We start from the raw sequence: 22,014 nt of genomic DNA, 5'->3' as shown, positions 1-22,014 counted from the left end.
GAAGCATATGCATGCAAGAGACCTTCATGAACACACTGGAACTTCCTTATGCACAAGGAATGTTTGATAAGGGCATCCATCTGTGTGGAATTCAATATCTGTCCAGTCAGCTTCTATATGTGAGAAGAGGAGGGACCTCCATCTTGCCCTTCATATCATCAAGACAAAGTCTTGAGCCAGCCCTGTTGCAGTGCTCTAGCACATAATAACTGGTGTGTGTTTTTCATGGTATATTACTGTGTGCAGATTTCTGGAAATATACATATGCATATTTTCTGTAGAAAAGTAATGATCAAGTGCTCAAAAGTCATTCATTTATTATTATAGAACCTGCTATGTTTAATATTTATAAATTTTGTACCAGTAGAGTTTCATCTGTAGTAGTAGGTGAAAGTTCTGCAGACACTGTCCTGATATTACTAAGTCCTGTCAAGGAAACATTTGAAAGCCGTCTCTTCCGGACACAACTGCAGTTGTTAGGGATCTTAAATGCACATCTCTTGTGATAGTTTAGGCCACATCCTGAAAATTAAAAAATAATAATAATGCTGATTTCAGATTGTGTCAATCTAAAGCAACAGATGAAAACTAGTAATTTGGAAAGGATTTCTTAAATGCCTGCTTTTGAATAAGCAAGTTTATTCAACAGTGTGGAGTTTAGGTGGTATCTCAGTAAGTTGGGCACTAACCCTTGATTTCCTGAGCCAGCTGAGAGTGCTTCCTTAGCATGGCACTGGCTTGCATTTGGATCAGGGATAAAAGGAGGTGTCATTGTGAACAATGGCAACCAGCAGACCGTTTTCTTGCATTTCCCTACATTTCAGTAGGTCTACTGAAAGCATGGTTTAGTTGGAGATGACCTGGTTATGGTACATGAAAGAGGAAAAGAACAATTGCGTCTACCAAATCATGCAGCATGTATAGGGACAGGCGAAAGATAGGTTTAGGTGGGCACAAATGCGCATGCGCATTTGAATGTGCATGCCTAAGTCAAGCTTAATGATTTTCCTCCCACCTCAGCAGCACCCCCTGTTGTTGCCTCTTTATCCCATAAAAGCAAACGTCTCCAATAGAAGTGAATGAGATTGTAAATCTGAGCAAGCAATAGAAGTGAATGAGATTGTAAATCTGAGCATGAACCTCAGTAGTAATTAGTACTACTTATTTATTTATTTTCACAAAATTTATATACCAGTTGATTGTAGTAAAACCTCAAAGTGGTTTATTACTGAATTAATCATAATAAAATAAGAGAGAGCATAAAGAATTTTCCAAGGAGGGGGGTTATGATTGTATGGTCTAAACTTGATTGATTTCTTTGTTGCTGCCCAGAATTTTTGAGTATTTATATCACTTGCAATGTATCTGGAGACTTCTTTTGCAAATGCACAGAGGCCAATCTTTAACTCACCCTCACATTTGAGTCCCTGCCGTACAAGACCCCACAGCATCTCTCCGCAGTGGTCGCAAAAGGCTGGTGCTCTGTACGAATGAACAAACAGAGCATGGGGTCGAATCTGAAAGTCTTCAAATGTTGCAGAAGCTGGTGAAAGAAAAGATTTCCCAAAAGTTTAAAATGAAATGTGATGACGACAACGATGATTATGGAAGCCTAACTGTGCCTAATATTGCTACGTTAAAAAGCTACTCTTTTTCAGCAAGTGGTTTAGCTCAGATAAACTGATAATAGCAGGGAGTAAAAAAAACATATTGGGAAAAGATTTCTGGATTTTCTTTGGTTTCAATCATGAGTTCTTCTATATAAAACCAAACTATTGTTACCAGTGGAAGCCCCAGTTACAGCTTAGATTGAACTTCATCCATTTCTAATCCCAACCCTACGACATTACTAAAAGCCTTATCCAACCACTAGGAGCAATCCTACTTTGGCACAAAGGATCTATGGATACTTCAGGCTCAATCACTGAAGGCTATATCATTCATAGGAAGAATTCATATTCAGGGAAAGATACTGACGAGCAGTCCTTCTGTGCCTTAAATTTCATCATGTACTGTGTTGCTCATGCAAATTGGATGTCAATCTGTATTTTTTTAATCCATAATTGCAGGGTTTGCCAACCTTTTTGGGTCCATTATCAAATTATATCACTGAGTAAGAGCCAAGGGCACCACCTGTTCTGGTTACTTATCTCCCCCTCACAATAGACAGAAAGAGAGAAACCGCACACAGAGAGACAATTCATTTTTCTAAGAGATTTGGGTCAAAGTCATATGCAACATTCTCCTTCAGTTCCACAAACCTGACAGAAGAGAAAATGTCACCTTATGACTAAGGGGACAGTGGGGGGGGGCGGACTCAAGAGGTTTTGTGGGTAGCTGGGAAAGACTTGAAGGAGATCATTGCACTCACAAGCATGATGCTGGTGATCCTTTATTTACTGTCTGCAAAAACTTTCTGAGTCTGTGTGTGTGTGTGTGTGTGTGTGTAAATGTATAAATTGTATAAATGTGAAAAGTTATTCATCAGGAAATACTGTCATATAGTCATAAGTGCTACACTTACAACTTACTTTATCACTGCGTCTTACTTGTCAAACAATAGAATGCCTGAGGCATTTTGGCACAAGAGCTTTAAGTTCTAAGACCTTTGTTTGACTTAAGTATAAAACAAAGGTTTGCTATTTCAAGAGGACAGTAAAAGTGAAATTCTGCAGCATATGTGGAACGTAAACTGTATCATTCCAGCTAAAGTTACATTTCCAAAAGTATGCAGTGCTATAAAGTACAGAAAAGCAGATCAACCACTGTGTTGCAGGGTTAAAAGTGCAGTTTAAAATAAAAATAAAAATAAATTCAGCCTGGCAATAAGAAACATCTATTCCACCGTCTCCAAAACAATTTTCACTGCAAACAAATACTGTATTTTTCGCTCTATAAGACGCACCAGTTTCGCTCTATAAGACGCACCAGACCACAAGACGCATCTAGTTTTTGGAGGAGGAAAACAAGAAAAAGAATATTCTGAATCTCAGAAGCCAGAACAGCAAGAGGGATTGCTGCGCAGTGAAAGCAGCAATCCCTCTTGCTGTTCTGGCTTCTGGGATAGCTGCACAGCCTGCATTCGCTCCATAAGACGCACACACATTTCCCCTTACTTTTTAGGAGGGAAAAAGTGAGTCTTATAGAGCAAAAAATACGGTATGTATATATATATATATATATATATATATATATATATATATATATATATATATATAAATGGAGAAAGAAGAATGCTGTTGGATCTTCTCAACTAGCTAAATGGAGGAGGGATTTCTAGGCTATGGCTGATAGATTAACCTGGTGCCCTCCAAAGGATTTGAACTACAGACTACAGCTCCCATAAGATCCAGCAAGTTTGGCTCTTCTGGCTGGGTCTGAGAGTAAGTGTGCATCAGGTGGCAAAGGCTGGGCTAAGCACAAGTCGTGAGGTTGGTATATATGTAATAGTGCCTGGTCTCTTAAGGAACACTTTGCAGGCTAGCACACCACCAGCAATCTGGCACATGTACACTTCCTTCCTCTCCTCCCTTACATGAACTTCTCCCCCCACCATCCCATTTAAATAGTTAAGATCATGATCATCACACATTTCTGACAACAGAAAATTCATTTTTCTTTAATCCCTTATGTATTGGTTTATTTACTTCAACTTCTCTTTTGTACCTTCTTAAATATGCTGGCAGTAATAACAGCTTAAGAGAACTACAAACAGAAAACTTAGTCAAATATATGTTATTTCCTGCTTGCTCATAATTAACAACACTTCTAAAAGATTATTCAGATTCTGACAATGCACTCCAGAGGAAGGGATATTCAAAACTGCACCACAGTCTTCTAGAATGCTTTTCTCTTTAGCTATTACCAGTTTAAAAGGGAGCAAGGTCATTTCCCCACTCTGCTGCGCTTCAAATTTCATTTGCACATTGCTGTACACATCAGTTAGATTTGATGTGTTTCTAAGTCAGCCAGTTTGTCCACACCAGCATGAGGAAAGGGTTTGGGATGCAAGTACCCTCTTAACTATTTGTGAAGTTGTCATCTGTGTATACACAGTCGTCCGCATGCACACCGCAGCTGTCTCAAGTGTACACACCTCAGTTTAACTACAAAGTGAACATGCCCTAAGTTTTCAATTCAGATGAAACTGAGGGGAAAATGCAAAGACTCTCCTCCCTGCAAGTGAGGGGAGTGGTTGTGGGCGGGAGCCGAGCACAGCCCCTAGCAGGGGGCGTTAGCCCCCTGCCTCCGTCTCACCTGGCTGGCGCCCACGCCCCTCGGCAGGCATCCAACCAGGTGCCTGAGAGGGGGCGTGTTCAGCAGCCTTTTACTGTGGCACCAGCCTCTGCCCGGCCTCATTCTTCGTCGTCTCGCCGCGAGTCACCCACCCTCCACTCCCTTTGAGTTAGGGCTTAGGTCATTGGCCTTGCTATGGACCTTAGGTTGGTCGCCCTGGTTGTCTAGGGGGCCTGGTAGGAGTTTTTCCATTTGGCATTAGGCTTTTTGGTTTTTTCGCCTACCTCGTAGCAATCGTCACAACTTTTGTGGTATTGGTGGGTAGGTTAGGCATTGGAATAATGTGTTGTGGTGTGTCGAAGAGCTAGGTGTGGCCATCGCCTATGCCTTCAATATTTTGGGTATTCCGTTAAAGGAATCTGGCGGTCGTGTATTCTGTCCGATGCCTGCTTGGCGGGAGGCCATGGCACGACCCTCAGTGACATCAGGGGAGAGCCTATAGTTGGATTAGCATCAACAGGCTCCACCTACTGGTGAATAAACCCACTTGCTTGAGAGATCCAATGCCTAAGCCAATACCTTTTCACTGCTGTAATCAATAAAGTTGTGGCCTTTCTTTGCCCATTAACCTTATATAACGTCTCCTTGTGTATTCTTTCCACATCGCGGGGGTCGGGTCCTCGAACCACAATTAAATATTTCTCACGAAACTACAGAATACAGTGGCTAATGTCATGCGCATATTGCTTCAAAAAACAGCGGTGGGAGCTTTGCGGGTATAGAGTAAATAGTATTGTGTACATAGCCTTCTTCTTTTGTGTTCAGACAGTGAAGACACCATTCTGTTTTGATTATTAGGTCATGATGGAACAAAGGAGAAAATGCTCTCTCTGTGCCACACAGGTGCCACACTACTGAGGGCTTGATGGGTCAAAATCAGCATCTTGAATCATGTTCTGAAGTCAGAAGGAAGCAATGCATTTTGTTATATTTTAAAAGAATAAATTATATTAACATTTTGTGGTGCTCTTCTCTCTCTCTGATACACAGCTCCCATTTGTTTTGATAGACAGGGTCCCTTTCAGAGCAGCTTACACAAACTAAACAAAAAGAAGAATGCGTTAGTTAGTGTAACTCTTTCAAGCTACTCAAGCAACTGTGTTTCTTTTTTCTTTTATACTGATTCATATCAAATAATGTTGCTCTGCTGAGTGAAGGCTATCTGATCCAGTGGAGGCTTCTGTTAGTCAAAAGGAGGGTGCGAAGCTGACCTTACGTATCTCCCCCTTTTCCTGAAGTCTGCTGTGCTACCTACAGTGCTGTTCCAGTGAGTTCCTCAAACCACTGGAGCAGATTAAAAAGATGGACGATGTAGCTGCAAGAGTGTTCAGCAAAAAGTACCACCACTCTTTCTGCTAATGTAAACTAATGTAAGCTAATGTAAAACTGTAAACTTATCCAGCTAGTTTCTCTGCAGATTAATTATGAGGTCAGCACAGCTCACAACCCTTGACATAAAAACAGCGCTTGTGAACATTTATGGAATATGTGAAAACACAGCATACACACAGAAACTAAACTCAAAACATTTTTTTTTAAATCAAATAGACTTGATGTGAGTAGATTAAAGTGTTTTACAAATCTCCTGTTCCATAATTTAACTCACTGACCGGTAGTTATTATGACCCAGGGTTAAAGAAGGCTTCAACACAGAACATATTTTGAGCCCGAAAGCATATGAAAAAAACAATATGAGTGCCTTTTAGGTCATACAAACACTTCTCCCAAAGCAATCAACAGCCAAAGCCAGTACAAAAGTAGGATGGAGGCAGGAAGAGGCTTCCTGTCCTTAAATTGTATTTGTTAGGAAGGTTAGATCTCTGACAGCTTTTCTTCTAGAAATTCAGCACCACTGATGTTCATAAACCTATGTTTCTGGAGTTTTTCTTCAGGGAAATAAATGATACCAACACAGTCTCTTTGAAGAGTACAAAAAACTGTACTCTGCAAATATACTTACACTGTGATTTCCATCTTACAATGGCTTCAAAAGGAGAGGTGGCAATGAGAGAAACTGCAGTAGAAATTTATCAGTCAAGTATTAGTTCACATAATGCATGCCACCACCTGATCTCTGCACCCAAGAATAGCCCAGAGGAATCACACAGAAGCCATTTACATAAGGGGGACCAGGCTTATTTAATTTGCCAATGCAAATTGTTCTTTGATAATTTAAAATGAACTTTTAAAATAGAAATGTAACAAGCTATGGGTGAAAGGCATCTGTAGATGATTTTGAATTAGAGGAATAGTCCAGTGGCTGAAGTCCTATACTATGTATACCTACATACTTGGAAGTAAACTTCATTGAATGCAATGGAATTACCTTCTGAGTAGGCATTGTAAAATTGTACTGTAAATAAAGCACATTTATTCCCCATTTATAACAATAGCAGAAATATCTTTCATTGACACTAGTTGAACTTAAAACTGATTGCCTATGACTGAATCCTTCATTCTGCTTTACTATGTGCCCTACTATGTCCTTAGGGACGCGGGTGGCGCTGTGGGTAAAACCTCAGTGCCTAGGACTTGCCGATCGTATGGTCAGCGGTTCGAATCCCCGCGGCGGGGTGAGCTCCCATCATTCGGTCCCAGCGCCTGCCCACCTAGCAGTTCGAAAGCACTCTCAAGTGCAAGTAGATAAATAGGGACCGCTTTATAGCGGGAAGGTAAACAGTGTTTCCGTGTGCTGCGCTGGTGCTGGCTCACCAGCTGCAGCTTCGTCACGCTGGCCACATGACCCGGAAGTGTCTTCGGACGGCGCTGGCTCCTGGCCTCTTGAGCGAGATGAGCGTGCAACCCTAGAGTCGGACACGACTGGCCCGTATGGGCAGGGGTACCTTTACCTTACTATGTCCTTACATTCAAGTTACCTCAATTTATCCCAGTACAGTGGTACCTCAGGTTACAGACTCCGCTAACCCAGAAATAGTACCTCGGGTTAAGAACTTTGCTTCAGGATGAGAACAGAAATCTCATGGCGCGGCGGCAGTGGGAGGCCCAATTAGCTAAAGTGGTACCTCAGGTTAAGAGCAGTTTCAGGTTAAGAATGGACCTCCAGAACGAATTAAGTTCTTAACCCTTGGTACCACTGTACTAGTTTCACAAAGTAACTGCAAAACATTAAATATATTATCCCTTCTTCCTATATATCTAGCCTCTCAGCCTTGGATTAAAATATTTTCAAATGCAAACTTGCCAAATAAAATACACCCACCATGTTTATTCTTGTTTCTCTGTGGTTTGGTCAATTCCTAGTCCATTATTCTGTTCCAAAAGGCATGAAAAATGCAAACAGCAAGACTGTATACACAGCCATATGTTCCTGGGCTATACAATGTCATGAATTGCCAGGATGCTGCCCCCCATCCCCATATGCTGACCCACAGCTCCTATCATCCCTAACTATTGGTCTTGCTGATTGGGGATGATGGGAACTAGAGCCCAACAACATCGGAAGGGCATCACGTGAATTCAAGTACTCTAGCAGCTCTTAGAAAACCCTTTAATAAGTTTTAATAAGATTGTGAGGTGACAGCTGTTTGTGAGGAGCTGAGGTGAAGCTGAAACAAAATTTTGAAAAAATAAATAAATGGGGGGGGGGAGTAGAGTTGAGGCTGTGAGTGCAGGAGCACAGGACAGTAATTTAGAGACGTCAAAACGAAGTCCAAAAAAGTAAGTGTCATGAAGAGAGACACTGTATATAAGTGTTTATGCACTAATGCTGGTGTGTGAAACCTTTGGCCCTCCCAACAGCTCCAATAAGCCTGCTTAACAGCTGGTAATGTGGCGGGTGACAGGTTCCCCGATCTATGCTACTTCTAGAAGCCTCTGAGCCAAGCTGGGCAGACTGAAGTGCTTTAGTCTTAAATGACACCACTGCTATAATGGACTTTCTGAACAATTTGCTGTTTCCATGTATATTTAATTTAATAGCACTATGGTCACTGTTCCCCATTGGTTCATCTCATTCCAGGTCCTGGGTGCCATCCATTATTTAAGTCCAGAATTGCTGTCCCACTGGTTGGTTTCATGACCAATTTTTCTAGGGCACAATCATTCAGAGTATCTAGAAATTTCCCCTTTTTGTAGCCAATCTGTGTCACCCCTTATTATTACAACATTTCCTCTTTGGAATTCTTCCTTGATTTCACTCTTCATCCCAAGATTTCCCTGAGTGTTTTGACTAGGGGGATGATAGCTCTGCTCCACTTTATGCCCAATACAATCACGTTGTTGTTGTTGTTGTTGTTGTTGTTGTTGTTGTTGTTGTTTAGTCGTGTCCGACTCTTCGTGACCCCATGGACCAGAGCACGCCAGGCACCTCTGTCCTACACTACTTCCCACAGTTTGGTCAAACTCATGCTGGTAATCTCGAAAACACTATCCAACCATCTCGTCCTCTGTCGCCCCCTTCTCCTTGTGCCCTCCATCTTTCCCAGCATCAGTGTCTTCTCCAGGGAGTCTTCTCTTCTCATGAGGTGGCCAAAGTACTGGAGCCTCAGCTTCACGATCTGTCCTTCCAGTGAGCACTCAGGGCTGATTTCATTAAGAATGGATGCGTTTGATCTTCTTGCAGTCCATGGGACTCTCAAGAGTCTTCTCCAGCACCATAATTTAAAAGCATCAATTCTTCGGCTATCAGCCTTCTTTATAGTCCAGCTCTCACTTCCATACATCACTACTGGGAAAACCATGGCTTTAACTATACGGACCTTTGTTGGCAAGGTGACGTCTCTACTTCTCAAGATGCTGTCTAGGCCTGTCATTGCCCTTCTCCCAAGAAGCAGGCGTCTTTTAATTTCGTGGCTGCTGTCACCATCTGCAGTGATCATGGAGCCCAAGAAAGTAAAATCTCTCACTGCCTCCATTTCTTCCCCTTCTATTTGCCAGGAGGTGATGGGACCAGTGGCCATGATCTTCGTTTTTTTGATGTTGAGCTTCAGACCATATTTTGCGCTCTCCTCTTTCACCCTCATTAAAAGGTTCTTTAATTCCCCCTCACTTTCTGCCATCAAGGTTGTGTCATCTGCATATCTGAGGTTGTTGATATTTCTTCCGGCAATCTTAATTCCAGCTTGGGATTCATCTAGCCCAGCCTTTCGCATGATGTATTCTGCATATAAATTAAATAAGCAGGGAGATAAAATACAGCCTTGTCGTACTCCTTTCCCAATTTTGAACCAATCAGTTGTTCCATATCCAGTTCTAACTGTAGCTTCTTGTCCCACATAGAGATTTCTCAGGAGACAGATGAGGTGATCAGGCACTCCCATTTCTTTAAGAACTTGCCATAGTTTGCTGTGGTCGACACAGTCAAAGGCTTTTGCATAATCAATGAAGCAGAAGTAGATGTCTTTCTGGAACTCTCTAGCTTTCTCCATAATCCAGCGCATGTTTGCAATTTGGTCTCTGGTTCCTCTGCCTCTTCTAAATCCAGCTTGCACTTCTGGGAGTTCTCGATCCACATACTGCTTGAGCCTTCCTTGTAGAATTTTAAGCATAACCTTGCTAGCGTGTAAAATGAGTGCAATTGTGCGGTAGTTGGAACATTCTTTGGCACTGCCCTTCTTTGGGATTGGGATGTAGACTGATCTTCTCCAATCTTCTGGCCACTGCTGAGTTTTCCAAATTTGCTGGCATATTGAGTGTAGCACCTTAACAGCATCATCTTTTAAAATTTTAAATAGTTCAGCTGGAATACCATCACTTCCACTGGCCTTGTTATTTGCAGTGCTTTCTAAGGCCCATTTGACTTCACTTTCCAGGATGTCTGGCTCAAGGTCAGCAACCACACTACCTGGGGTGTACAAGACATCCATATCTTTCTGGTATAATTCCTCTGTGTATTCTTGCCACCTCTTCTTGATGTCTTCTGCTTCTGTTAGGTCCTTACCACTTTTGTCCTTTATTATGGTAATCTTTGTACGAAATGTTCCTTTCATATCTCCAATTTTCTTGAACAGATCTCTGGTTCTTCCCATTCTGTTGTTTTCCTCTATTTGTTTGCATTGCTCGTTTAAGAAGGCCTTCTTGTCTCTCCTTGCTATTCTTTGGAAATCTGCATTCAATTTCCTGTATCCTTCACTATCTCCCTCGCATTTTGCTTGTCTTCTCTCCTTCGCTATTTGTAAGGCCTCGTTGGACAGCCACTTTGCTTTCTTGCATTTCCTTTTCATTGGGATGGTTTTCGTTGCTGCCTCCTGTACAATGTTACGAGCCTCCATCCATAGTTCTTCAGGCACTCTGTCCACCAAATCTAAATCCTTAAACCTGTTCGTCACTTCCACTGTGTATTCATAAGGGATTTGACTTAGATTGTATCTTACCGGCCCAGTGGTTTTTCCTACTTTCTTCAGTTTAAGCTTGAATTTTGCTATAAGAAGCTGATGATCTGAGCCACAGTCAGCTCCAGGTCTTGTTTTCCTGACTATATAGAGCTTCTCCATCTTTGGCTGCAGAGAATATAATCAATCTGATTTCGATGCTGCCCATCTGGTGATGTCCATGTGTAGAGTCGTCTCTTGTGTTGTTGGAAAAGCGTGTTTGTGATGACCAGCTTGTTCTCTTGACAGAACTCTATTAGCCTTTGCCCTGCTTCATTTTGATCTCCAAGGCCAAACTTGCCAGTTGTTCCTTTTATCTCTTGCCTCCCTACTTTAGCATTCCAATCCCCTATAATGAGAAGAACATCCTTCTTTGGTGTCGCTTCTATAAGGTGTTGTAAGTCTTCATAGAATTGGTCAATTTCAGTTTCTTCAGCGCCAGTAGTTGGTGCATAAACTTGGATTACTGTGATGTTAAAAGGTCTGCCTTGGATTCGTATCGAGATCATTCTATCATTTTTGAGATTGCATCCCAGTACAGCTTTCGCCACTCTTTTGTTGACTATGAGGGCCACTCCATTTCTTTTACGGGTTTCTTGCCCACAGTAGTAGATGTGATGGTCATCCGAACTGAATTCACCCATTCCCGTCCATTTTAGTTCACTGATGCCCAGGATGTCAATATTTATTCTTGCCATCTCATTTTTGACCACCTCCAACTTACCCAGGTTCATGGTTCTTACATTCCAGGTTCCTATGCAATATTTTTCTTTACAGCATTGGACTTTCCTTTCGCTTCCAGGCATATCCGCAACTGAGCGTCCTTTCGGCTATGGCCCAGCCGCTTCATCAGCTCTGGATCTACTTGTACTTGCCCTCCGCTCTTCCCCAGTAGCATTTTGGACGCCTTCAGACCTGAGGGGCTCATCTTCCAGCGTCATAACTTTTATATGCCTGTTGTCTTTGTCCATGGAGTTTTCTTGGCAAGGATACTGGAGTGGCTTGCCGGTTCCTCCTCCAGGTGGATCACGTTTGGTCAAAACTCTCCACTATGACCTGTTCATCTTGTGTGCCCTGCTCGGCATAGTTCATAGCTTCTCTGAGTTCTTCAAGCCCCTTCGCCACGGCAAGACAGTGATCCATGAAGGGGAATACAATCACATTTACTTCAAAAGAGGAAACTTTCCAAAAATCGGGGGGGGGGGGGTTGGTAAAAAGGAAGTTGACAGGCAAAATCAACAGGACCACCTCTCTCCAAAAAGCTTGGGAGTTGTTAGAACTCAACAGATATATGTTACGAAGTTTCAGTTGAATGAAACTCAAAGATGAAGACAAAAGTTACTCTTCTAAATTTATATGTGTGTGCGTGCACACAAAACCATAATGCAGTAAAACTTCTAAGTGGTTAACAAGAAAAAAAAATCAACTCATCTCATGATACTCCAAAAAGACACAATCATTTTTCTTTTAACTTATGATGCAAATTTTATATTTTTCCATAAAACAATCTCTTTTCAAAACATTTTTAACCAGAAAAAAATGACATCATACAATTATCTACCAGTCTGACTTTACACTGATTCATATAAGCTTGACACAAATATGACTCACAGAACTATATGTATGGAATTATTTTCATTCAAAATGGCTGGTTTTTGTTCTCTTAAAAAAAAATAACATGCATCTTGCAAAGAAAGGCAAAACTTCTCCCCTTTGAGTCAGAATGTGAATTTTATGCTTAATTTCACATTTCCTCCATCAATCGTAGTAATTACTGCTACATTCCTAGGAATGTACAGAAGAAGCATTTTTCTTTTAAAATAATAGTTTTACTTTTAGATACTATGAAACAGCATAAGGGAGCCCCACATTGCTAACAGAGCTGTTGAAATGGGAGAGGGGTCTTCAAATATGAAACTACAAAATATATCTACCAGCTTGATTCACAGAAGCAGTTGATAGGGAAATTTCTTGCTAACTCCAAAAGGCTACCGAATATTATTTTTCACTTCATGTTCTCAAATCATAAATCAACTTTGCTCATGACTACACCTTGAACAATTCCGTATTTCTACTTACTATCAAGGCATGTATAAGGGCAGTGTTCTTCCATATGATCCAATGTGGCATTCAGATATAGAAAAGAACTTAAATAAAACTCAATTACATTTGCTATCAATGGGTGAAAAAAACACCTCATGAAATTCTGTGTGAAAGCTCAATAACATCTCACTAGCTTCCCTTCTAAAGAAAAAAAAACTGTATTAAAAATCCCATTTTCTCTCTGATTATACAAAAGCAATATGCAATGATTTCCATGCGCCTTCAAGGACAAAATTTGGACAATCTTATTGTTGTATCAGTCGAGGTATAAAATTTAATATTTTAGGTAAAATCATACTATAATAGTTTTCATTTCTTTTGATGAAATTATGCTATGAATTTGGCTGGCAGGTACTGTGTCAACCTGGTTTTTTAATGTAAGTTTTAATTTATTAGTGTTTCACATAAGAAACTTGTGAAAACTCTTCCAAGCATATTACTTTTTCATTACATAAGAACCCTGTAATTTTACATGCCAGAGAAGACAGATCACCTCAAAATGAATGCCTATTCAAATCTATAGAACATTATTTTAGATGCACTGTTCTTTTTCTGAACCAAAAAGACCTGAAATGTGTGAGGAAACAGATGACTTCCAATCCAGCTTCAGTAAAATGTATTTATTGTGCTTTTTGTTTCCTTCTAAAAAAAATGACTGTGCAACCTGACAAATTTAAGATGTACAACTTATACATAATAGATATTTGGAAGCAAATGCAAAAGGTAAAAATCTTTACATTAAGAAAGTGAACATTTAAAAGAAAAACAACTTTTCTTTCTCATTTTGATTTTGATTTTCTCTCTCTGCTGCATCATAAAATATTTGAGATTCATTTACTTATGTACTGTTATCATCACATATGGCATGTTTCGGAGTTAGCAAAAGAAAAAGGGCTGATCCCTGCCCCAAGGAACTTACAATTTAAATTTCAGCAGAGGGAATAACAGAGAGAAAAGAGAAAGAGAGAGAAGGGAAACTAGACTAACACCAATAACTAAACACGTAGCCCAGGACTCTCAGAACTCTAATTGTAAGTGACTCCACCTGTAAAAAAGGTAAAGGGACCCCTGACCATTAGGTCCAGTCGTGACCGACTCTGGGGTTGCGGCGCTCATCTCATTTTACTGGCTGAGGGAGCCGGCGAACAGCTTCCAGGTCCTGTGGCCAGCATGACTAAGCTGCTTCTGGCGAACCACAGCAGCACATGGAAACGCCGTTTACCTTCCCGCCGGAGCGGTACCTATTTATCTACTTGCACTATGACGTGTTTTCGAACTGCTCGGTTGGCAGGAGCAGGGACCGAGCAACGGGAGCTCACCCCGTCGCGGAGATTCGAATTGCCGACCTTCTGATCAGCAAGCCCTAGGCTCTGCAGTTTAACCCACAGCACCACCCGCATCCCAATGACTCCACCTGCAGTATTTGGTAAATTTACAATGATCCATCTCCGTCATTGGAGGCTGACTGACTGTCAGCTAGCAGGGCCCTTCTCATTGTGCTACTACGAGTTTGAGTTATGTAGGGGATAAGGAGGCATTTCTTGGCATTTTACTAAGTCCCTACACAACTCACAACCATTGTGGTAAGACAACAGTAGGTAACATGTGAGATCACTTGAACTCCCTGGTATGTTCTTTTGTTGTGTGACGAAATAGTGCCAGCTAGTCACACTTCCCACCCCTTGAAAAGGCTATACACAAAAAAGTTGAAAAAGGCTTTTCCATGTGAGGGAAAACCCTGGTTGTCCCAGGATTCCTCTCCCATCATGAAGGAGCCCTAAACATGCACATACATAGGGCCACTTCACATGGCTGCCAAATTTACAGCCAGCATACCCATCCATAGGCCTGGAGGGGTGCCAGCAGTGTATGGGGGTGTGTCTGAACACTCATCTCAAGTGGGAGGTTAAGGCCAACATTTGCTGACATTGATGTCCAAGTAATACTTAATGATAGCTGTGACAGAGGGGAAATTTGTTCTGGACTGGAGAAGAACCAGGGAAGGAGTATGCATGATTAAAGAAGACGCTTTGTTGCATTTGTGCTAGTAAATAATTTTGCATAGCCAAATAAGTTGGTTGAAGCTATAGTTTGTTGAACACACTATGAACTATCCCACAGACAAACAAACCATGTTTTGTTTCTCCAGCATTTAGGGTTGTTTCTCTCTCCCACCATTGCTCTTGACTCATGCCTTCATAGTTTGGTGAAAGTCATATCTAAAACCAACCAAGGTTTATAAGCCAACAACAAACAATGGTTTTAGCTTGTGGTTAGTTGGAAGTAAACAAACCATAGTTAAGCCAATATGTAATGTATAACCAGCCATGGTTTAGTGTTATGTGTGAACCAGGTCAGTAAAAACCCTCTTATTACATCAGGATCCACTAATAATTAGAGTACAAAAAAGTCAATATTTTTGTCATTCTGACAAAATTTGGCATTCCTAAAGAATGATGAACATAAAATCTAGTCTACTGTATAATGAACATACAATAAAGTCCTTATACTTCCCTCTGCTGTTGGTAAGCAGTCCGCCTTTATATTTGTACAGGACTGTGCAGGCACATTTAAATCATCACCATCATCATCATCATACAGCTGCTTTTGTAATTTCAGTAGAATGAAAAAATGTCTGCATGTCAAAGGAGAAATACCCATGTGCCAAATAGAAATCTTTATGTATTGTGGCAATATGGTAAAAGAAACAGGACAGGCAGCATATTGCCAAAGGAACAAGCCATTTCTGGAACAAAAAGGATAAATTTGCTATAACTGAACAAAAGGAAAGTTTGGATTTCATGTTTCCAAGCCATGTGCTTAAAGTTTGTGATCCTTTAGCAAATGCCTGGCAGTTGGCCTTCTTGTAACTCTAAGAGAATGTTATCTTATATATTGCAACTTGGTTTGGAAGGTTAACAAGTATGATTTTATTTCTGCAGGTCAACTCAATGGAATTTCCTATTTCAATAAAGTTTAGATTCAGTAAGATTTAGAGAACTTACAAATGTTAACGTCTGAAATCTCTATTTTCTTTCTTTATCTTCAACTCTTTACCTAAAAAAGAGGGAAAAGCCCCATCTACAGTATACATCTAGAGCAGTATCACACCACTTTAAACAGTGGCGGCTTTCCCCAAATAATCCTATACACTGTAGTTTGTTAATAGTGCTGAGAGTTTTTACGAGATCCCTATTCCACTCACAGAGCCACAATTCCTACAGTGGTTTAGCCATCAATCCCTTCTCAGGAATAGTAGCTCTGAGGGGAAAAGGTGTTTCCTAACAAATCTCAGTACACTTAACAAACTACAGTTCCGAGGATGATCGGGGGAAGCCAAGTCTGTTTAAAGTGATATAATACCACCTCAGAGGTGGATTGAGGGGCAGGGAACCTTGGGAGTGCCACAGGGGATGTTGCAACTATTATTAGAATGGAGTGTTGAGAAGCAGGGGGCGCCAAATCTTGCTGTCGCACAGAGTGCCACTCAAATTTGAGATCTGAGGGTCCGCCACAGACTGCTTTAAATGTATAGCATGGATGGGCCCTAAATATATACCATACTTTTCTGTCTATAACCCCCCCCCCAATTTTAGGACTCAATTTTAGGAAATGATGGGAGATAGCCCAACGTTGTTGTTCCTCTCTCCCCCCCATGCAACTGGGGGCAGGAAACACTCCCTAAATCATTTCCCACATGCAGTGGCATTGAGGGAAGTTGAGCTCCCGCCAGCCATCCGACGCAACTTCCTCTCATGCCTCCGTGCAGGGGAAATAATCCAGGGAGTGCCCGCTGCGTGCAGCGGCATCGGGCAAATTTGCAGTCCCATGGGAATGCAACCTCCCCCGATGCCGCCGCCACCGCTGCATGTGGGAAATGACCCAGGGAGTGTTACGAAAAAGGAGCAATGCAGAAGCAAGCACCAGGTGGCTGGAATGGTAAACAGGAAACTGATGTTATTGGATTGTCCCGTGGGAAACTGGGACTGTCTGTAAAGTGCTCTGAGAGCCGGATGTTACCTCAGAGCAGCACATGACCCTGTACTGGAAGTACATGGGTGGAGTTTACTCTCTCTCTGCAGTGGGAATCAGAGTGTGCAGACATGTTTCTCTGTACTGGTGAAAGACAGGAATAAAGACATGTAAATATATTTCTGTCTGTCTCTTTCCCCCTCCCTGGGGGAGGAGTGGTGTGTTCTTTTCACGTTGAAAAGGATCGCCGAAGAGACCTCCCTTGATCTTGCCGGCAGACGCTGGCAGGGGAGGTAAACACAAGGATTCAAGCCGGGCACCTGGAGGGTGGCCAAATTCCTAAGAGCTGGAGGCTCTGCTTGCTTGAATCCCGACAACTGGTAGCAGAACGATGGTTATCTGATCTGTGAGAATCTGCATGAGAGGTGAGAGGTCGATGAATCGTTGCCATCCTCTGCACCTAAGGAGATAAGGAAAGCGTCTGCCTGCAGCCAGAAGCTGGAACAGACAACTGGACACCGAGAGGAGTGTATGCTCACAAGGTATGCTGCATTTCGGGCAAGAGAGAATGAACGCAGAAAGATTTATTTTCTGGTTCACAAGCTGCGTAAGAAAAACAGCTCTGAAAGAGCAGGCTTGCATACCAGGAATTCCTGTGGTTTAGATAAGGAGTTCCGTCCTGAGCAGGTTGCTAGGCAACGTCTGCCAGTTACTGAGTGGCCTAAAAAGAGCCTGGGAAATCGAAAGTGTATCTGCGCAGCTGTGCAAGGGTTTTGAAAAAACAGCCCAAAAGGTTTGCCTGCCTGTAAAAAGCAGTAAACAGAAGAGAACTTTTGGAGTTTTACTGGCTTGAAAAGTGAAAGCTGGCTTGAGATTGAGTGCAAACTGACCCTTGGATTCAGCATGGATGCCAAGAAGGGGGGAGTGCCCCTGAGTGCCGTGGTTCTAGATGAACACAGCCGGCATGCTGCACTGGAAGTAAAGGACAGGGGGAGGGAGGAACGGAGTTCTAATTCCCCCACCGATGAGGCTACTGGAAAGGATGCTGTAGCTTTGAATGCTGTGCAGTGTTACAGTTGTGGACAGGCTGGGCATCTTCAGCGGAACTGCAAGAAGCCACGTCAGCCAAAAGGAGCGAAGGGCTGCTCAGCAAAGCCTGAGGCGTCAGGCAAAGGTCATACCAAGCCTATGGTGGAACCTGCAAAGGCTTTGATGGCGAAAGGAACCACGCCAGATGTTGGGAACGCGTTTATTATCGACACTGCAGCGACGGTTCATATGTCCCCACACAGAGGGCTCTTTTCATCGTTTAAGAAGCAAAGCTTCGCTGTGACACAGGCCAATGGTCAGGAGCTAGAAGCGGCCGGCGTGGGGTCTGTCTATCTTAAGAGTCTGGACTTGACAATAAACAATGTTTACTTGGTTCCTGAATTGAAGTTCAATCTGCTGAGTGTTTCGCAGATTGCAAAGAAAGGACTGAAACTGTCCTACGATGCTGAGAGCTGCGAGATCTACAAAGATGGAGAGTTATTTCTTTCGGCCAGACAGAAGGATGGACTTTATTTGTTGACTTTTGCACAAAGTGATTACATGGAATGTAATTCATCTGTGTCTAACCTAGTTTCTCTTGCAGGTGTGAGCAAGAAGGTGACCGGAGTCAACAGAGCATTTCAGCGGGTGTATGCTGATGTGATTGGTCCTCTAGAACCATCTAGAGGCAAAGCAAGATATTATCTTGTGTGTGTGGATCATTTCTCTAACTATGTCTGGGTTTATGTGTTGAGAAAGCCAAAGGAAGCCTTGGAGAGGTTTCAGGAGTTTTGTGACAAAGTTAAGAGTATGCATGATGCTAACATTGATTGTCTATTCACAGATGAGAAGCAGATTTTTCTTTTACAGGATTTCCAAAGGTTCCTGCAGAAGAAGGGGATCAGACACAAGATTGCTGTTTCAGCGGAAGCGTGGAACAGGGGTATCTCTGTACGGGTGAACAGAGAATTGCAAAAGGGGATGGAAGCGCAATTGCTTAGTTCACATCTGCCACATGAGTACTGGGCCGAGTCTCTAATGTCGTTCTGTTATACGAAAGTGAGAAAGGTTTCAAAAGAGTTGGGAAGTTCTTTTGAGAAACTGTTCCACAGAAAACCTTCTGTTGCCCATTTCAAGGTTTTTGGGTCTCATGTGAGAACAGAAGCTCCAGGTGGAGTAAAGAATGCCAGAGGCATTTTTGTGGGGTATGAAAAGGGTCTCTACAGAGTAATTTTGTCTGAATCTGGTCAGGTGATTCTCACAAAATTTCTAGAGAGTGTTCCTGAACAGGAGAGAGTGATAGTACACACATTTCCCACTGAGGACGATTCAGATGATGATGATTTCACTGATTTCAGCTGTACAGAAAGTGATGACACTGATAGCTCGGAGAGCTCAGTTGTCACAGTCATTGAGAGGAAGTCTCACACAATAGATAGGCCTTCACAACTGAAGGATGAACCACTGTTTACCATTGGAACTAGTTCTCCAAAGAGTCCTGAGACTGGACCAGTGAGCAGAGAGGATCAGCACCTCATACGTAGGTCTGAGAGAGTTACAAAGGGTGAACCACCCAAGAGGTACTCAAAAGAGTTTGCTAACTTAGCTGTTGCATGTGTTGCTGTTGTAAACAACCGAGGACAGGTTGGAGCTGTGTCTAAGTCAGAGACAAAGACACAACAGAGAGTTGCTAGCCAAGGTAATGCAGATGCACTCATTCCTTGGAAACCAGACAACCAGAGAGGTACACTGGGGAAACCAGTGGCGGGGAGTTCCAAGGCTGGAACTGAAACAACAGGGGAGTGTTATGTGTATAACAACTGTTTGTTTTCTTCTCTGGATCATGCTTTGCTTGCTGCAACACGCATTGATTCTTTTGGGGGAGGATGTTACAAAAAAGGAGCAATGCAGAAGCAAGCACCAGGTGGCTGGAATGGTAAACAGGAAACTGATGTTATTGGATTGTCCCGTGGGAAACTGGGACTGTCTGTAAAGTGCTCTGAGAGCCGGATGTTACCTCAGAGCAGCACATGACCCTGTACTGGAAGTACATGGGTGGAGTTTACTCTCTCTCTGCAGTGGGAATCAGAGTGTGCAGACATGTTTCTCTGTACTGGTGAAAGACAGGAATAAAGACATGTAAATATATTTCTGTCTGTCTCTTTCCCCCTCCCTGGGGGAGGAGTGGTGTGTTCTTTTCACGTTGAAAAGGATCGCCGAAGAGACCTCCCTTGATCTTGCCGGCAGACGCTGGCAGGGGAGGTAAACACAAGGATTCAAGCCGGGCACCTGGAGGGTGGCCAAATTCCTAAGAGCTGGAGGCTCTGCTTGCTTGAATCCCGACAGGGAGCACCCGCCACATGCATCAGCATTGGGGGAGGTTGCACTCCTGCCAACGAGCTGGCTAGAGGTGTACAGCTTCTCTCCCCCCCACACACACACACAACTGCAAGCAGGAAACACCCCCCAGATCGCTCCCCACTCACTGCAGCATTGGGGGAAGCCGCATTCCCGCCAACGAACTGGCTGGCAGAGCGCCGCTCCCCCCCCCCCCCATGCCACTATCCATGTATTGGACGACCCCAGTTTTTTGACGTTGTTTTTGAGTTAAAAAAACCTCGTCCAATACATGGAAAAATACAGTACAGTACTTTGTTTTACATGCTTATGGTGCATACAAATCAATGATACGTTGCATGGGTTGGCAAACTAAGGCCTGGGGGCCGGATCCGGCCCAATCACCTTCTAAATCCAGCCTGCGGAAAGTCCAGGAATCAATGTGTTTTTACATGAGTAGAATGTGCGCTTTTATTTAAAATGCATCTCTGGGTTATTTGTGGAGCATATGAATTTGTTCATTCCGCCCCCCCCAAAAAAAATAGTCTGGCCCCCCCCAAGGTCTGAGGGACAGTGGACCGGCCCCCTGCTGAAAAAGTTTGCTGACCCCTGATACATTGTGAAGGCAATTTACAGGGTAAATAAAGAGGCATGTCTGCCTAACCTTTTTATCACTCTAACTTGACTGGCTATTGTTTTCTAAAAGAAGTGAAGATTCTTTTGATGATTATGATGATTAATAACATTTATCAATTGCTTTACTAATTAAAAATAACTCCATGTGACTTACAATCACAGTAGAGATACTAAAACCAATTGCAATAAACACAATCAATAAAAACCTTAACACCACATCATCTGCACAAATAAAGACATGTCATGCCAAAAGAAGCTGTGAATACTTAAAAACCCTTCAAACTAAGGGCCAAAAGCCCAGGTAAAAAGGAAGGCTTTTGTCTGCTGTTTAAAACAAGGTAACCTTGTTGGGTTCCTGGAAGTTGGAAACAGGATACTGGACTGGCTTGATCCAGAGTTATTCTTTGTTCTTAATCTGACAAAGTGCTGGTGGAGTCAGGAGACAGGCTTGGTGGCCAGAACTATTCCCAAATTAAGGGGGACTATTACCGATTCCCACACTGAAGCAATTATAAAATACATAAAGCATAAAGCATAAAAATATTATTTTTACCTGATAAGACAACTTCAACAAGGTCACCTTCTTGGATATCAGTAGCTGACTTCACCAACTGGAGAATATTTTCAGTGGTAGGGTCATGGCGAAAAAGTAGAATTTTATCATACATTCCATAAAAGCCACATTCAGGAAACTGAAAATGAATAAAATTGAGAATTTGTTTCAGTGACAAGTAGTATGCAAGCATTCTTTGGTTAGTTTGAATCAGTACAATAAGGGGAAAAACAATGTTGGCTGAGGTGCTAACTGAAATTCCTGAGAAAGAAACCACAAATCATAATACCAGCAGCCCTTTTCTGCAAGAGTAGAGACGATATTGCTTATACATTCAATTTTAGATTTGCAAAGTGCAATTCTTATATGGTGATTCTGAAAACACAGTCTTTTCAAAATTAACATTTAAACTTTCTATAGAAATACAAGAATACATATTGGTTTATTTGTTTTTTATTTATTATAGGCAGTATCCAATTTACTCATTTCATCAGTGAATGTGTTTTTCTTGTACAACAGAACTTTCGCCATTCTTCTCCCTAAATCTGTTTTGGGGGTTACCTCAACCTCTGGAGCAGTTTTGGGGTGTGCGTGGGATACACACAAAGAGAGTAGAAGGGGGAATTCCCATTGCACAAACGGAAATCCTTGTGTTTATTGGATATCACCCTATATGTCCATATAAGGTGTGTAAGAAGGGGAAGGTTTGTAACCAGCTTAAATGATAGTAGGTTGCTTTAGTTTAAATCCCAAGTAGCA

General features: G+C 42.2%; 1 protein-coding gene across 6 annotated transcripts in view; it reads right to left on the bottom strand.

The window, feature by feature from the left end:
* Window positions 1–22,014, bottom strand: part of PRKD1 (protein kinase D1) — a 98,630-nt gene that overhangs the window by 28,696 nt on the left and 47,920 nt on the right. For 5 of the 6 annotated variants that reach the window (XM_053381195.1, XM_053381184.1, XM_053381173.1 and 2 more), the window contains 3 exons: window positions 21,256–21,394; window positions 1,412–1,543; window positions 362–522 (listed from right to left, as the gene is read on the bottom strand). In XM_053381195.1, coding sequence (XP_053237170.1) covers window positions 362–522; window positions 1,412–1,543; window positions 21,256–21,394 — 432 coding nt within the window. Of the gene's footprint in view, window positions 1–361; window positions 523–1,411; window positions 1,544–21,255; window positions 21,395–22,014 lie in introns of those variants that run through there. The other variant, XM_053381230.1, reaches the window with a different exon arrangement.

The sequence above is a fragment of the Podarcis raffonei genome, chromosome 1, assembly GCF_027172205.1.
Source record: "Podarcis raffonei isolate rPodRaf1 chromosome 1, rPodRaf1.pri, whole genome shotgun sequence".
Classification (NCBI taxonomy): Eukaryota; Metazoa; Chordata; class Lepidosauria; order Squamata; family Lacertidae; genus Podarcis; species Podarcis raffonei.
This window is presented reverse-complemented; position numbering and strand designations above follow the sequence as displayed.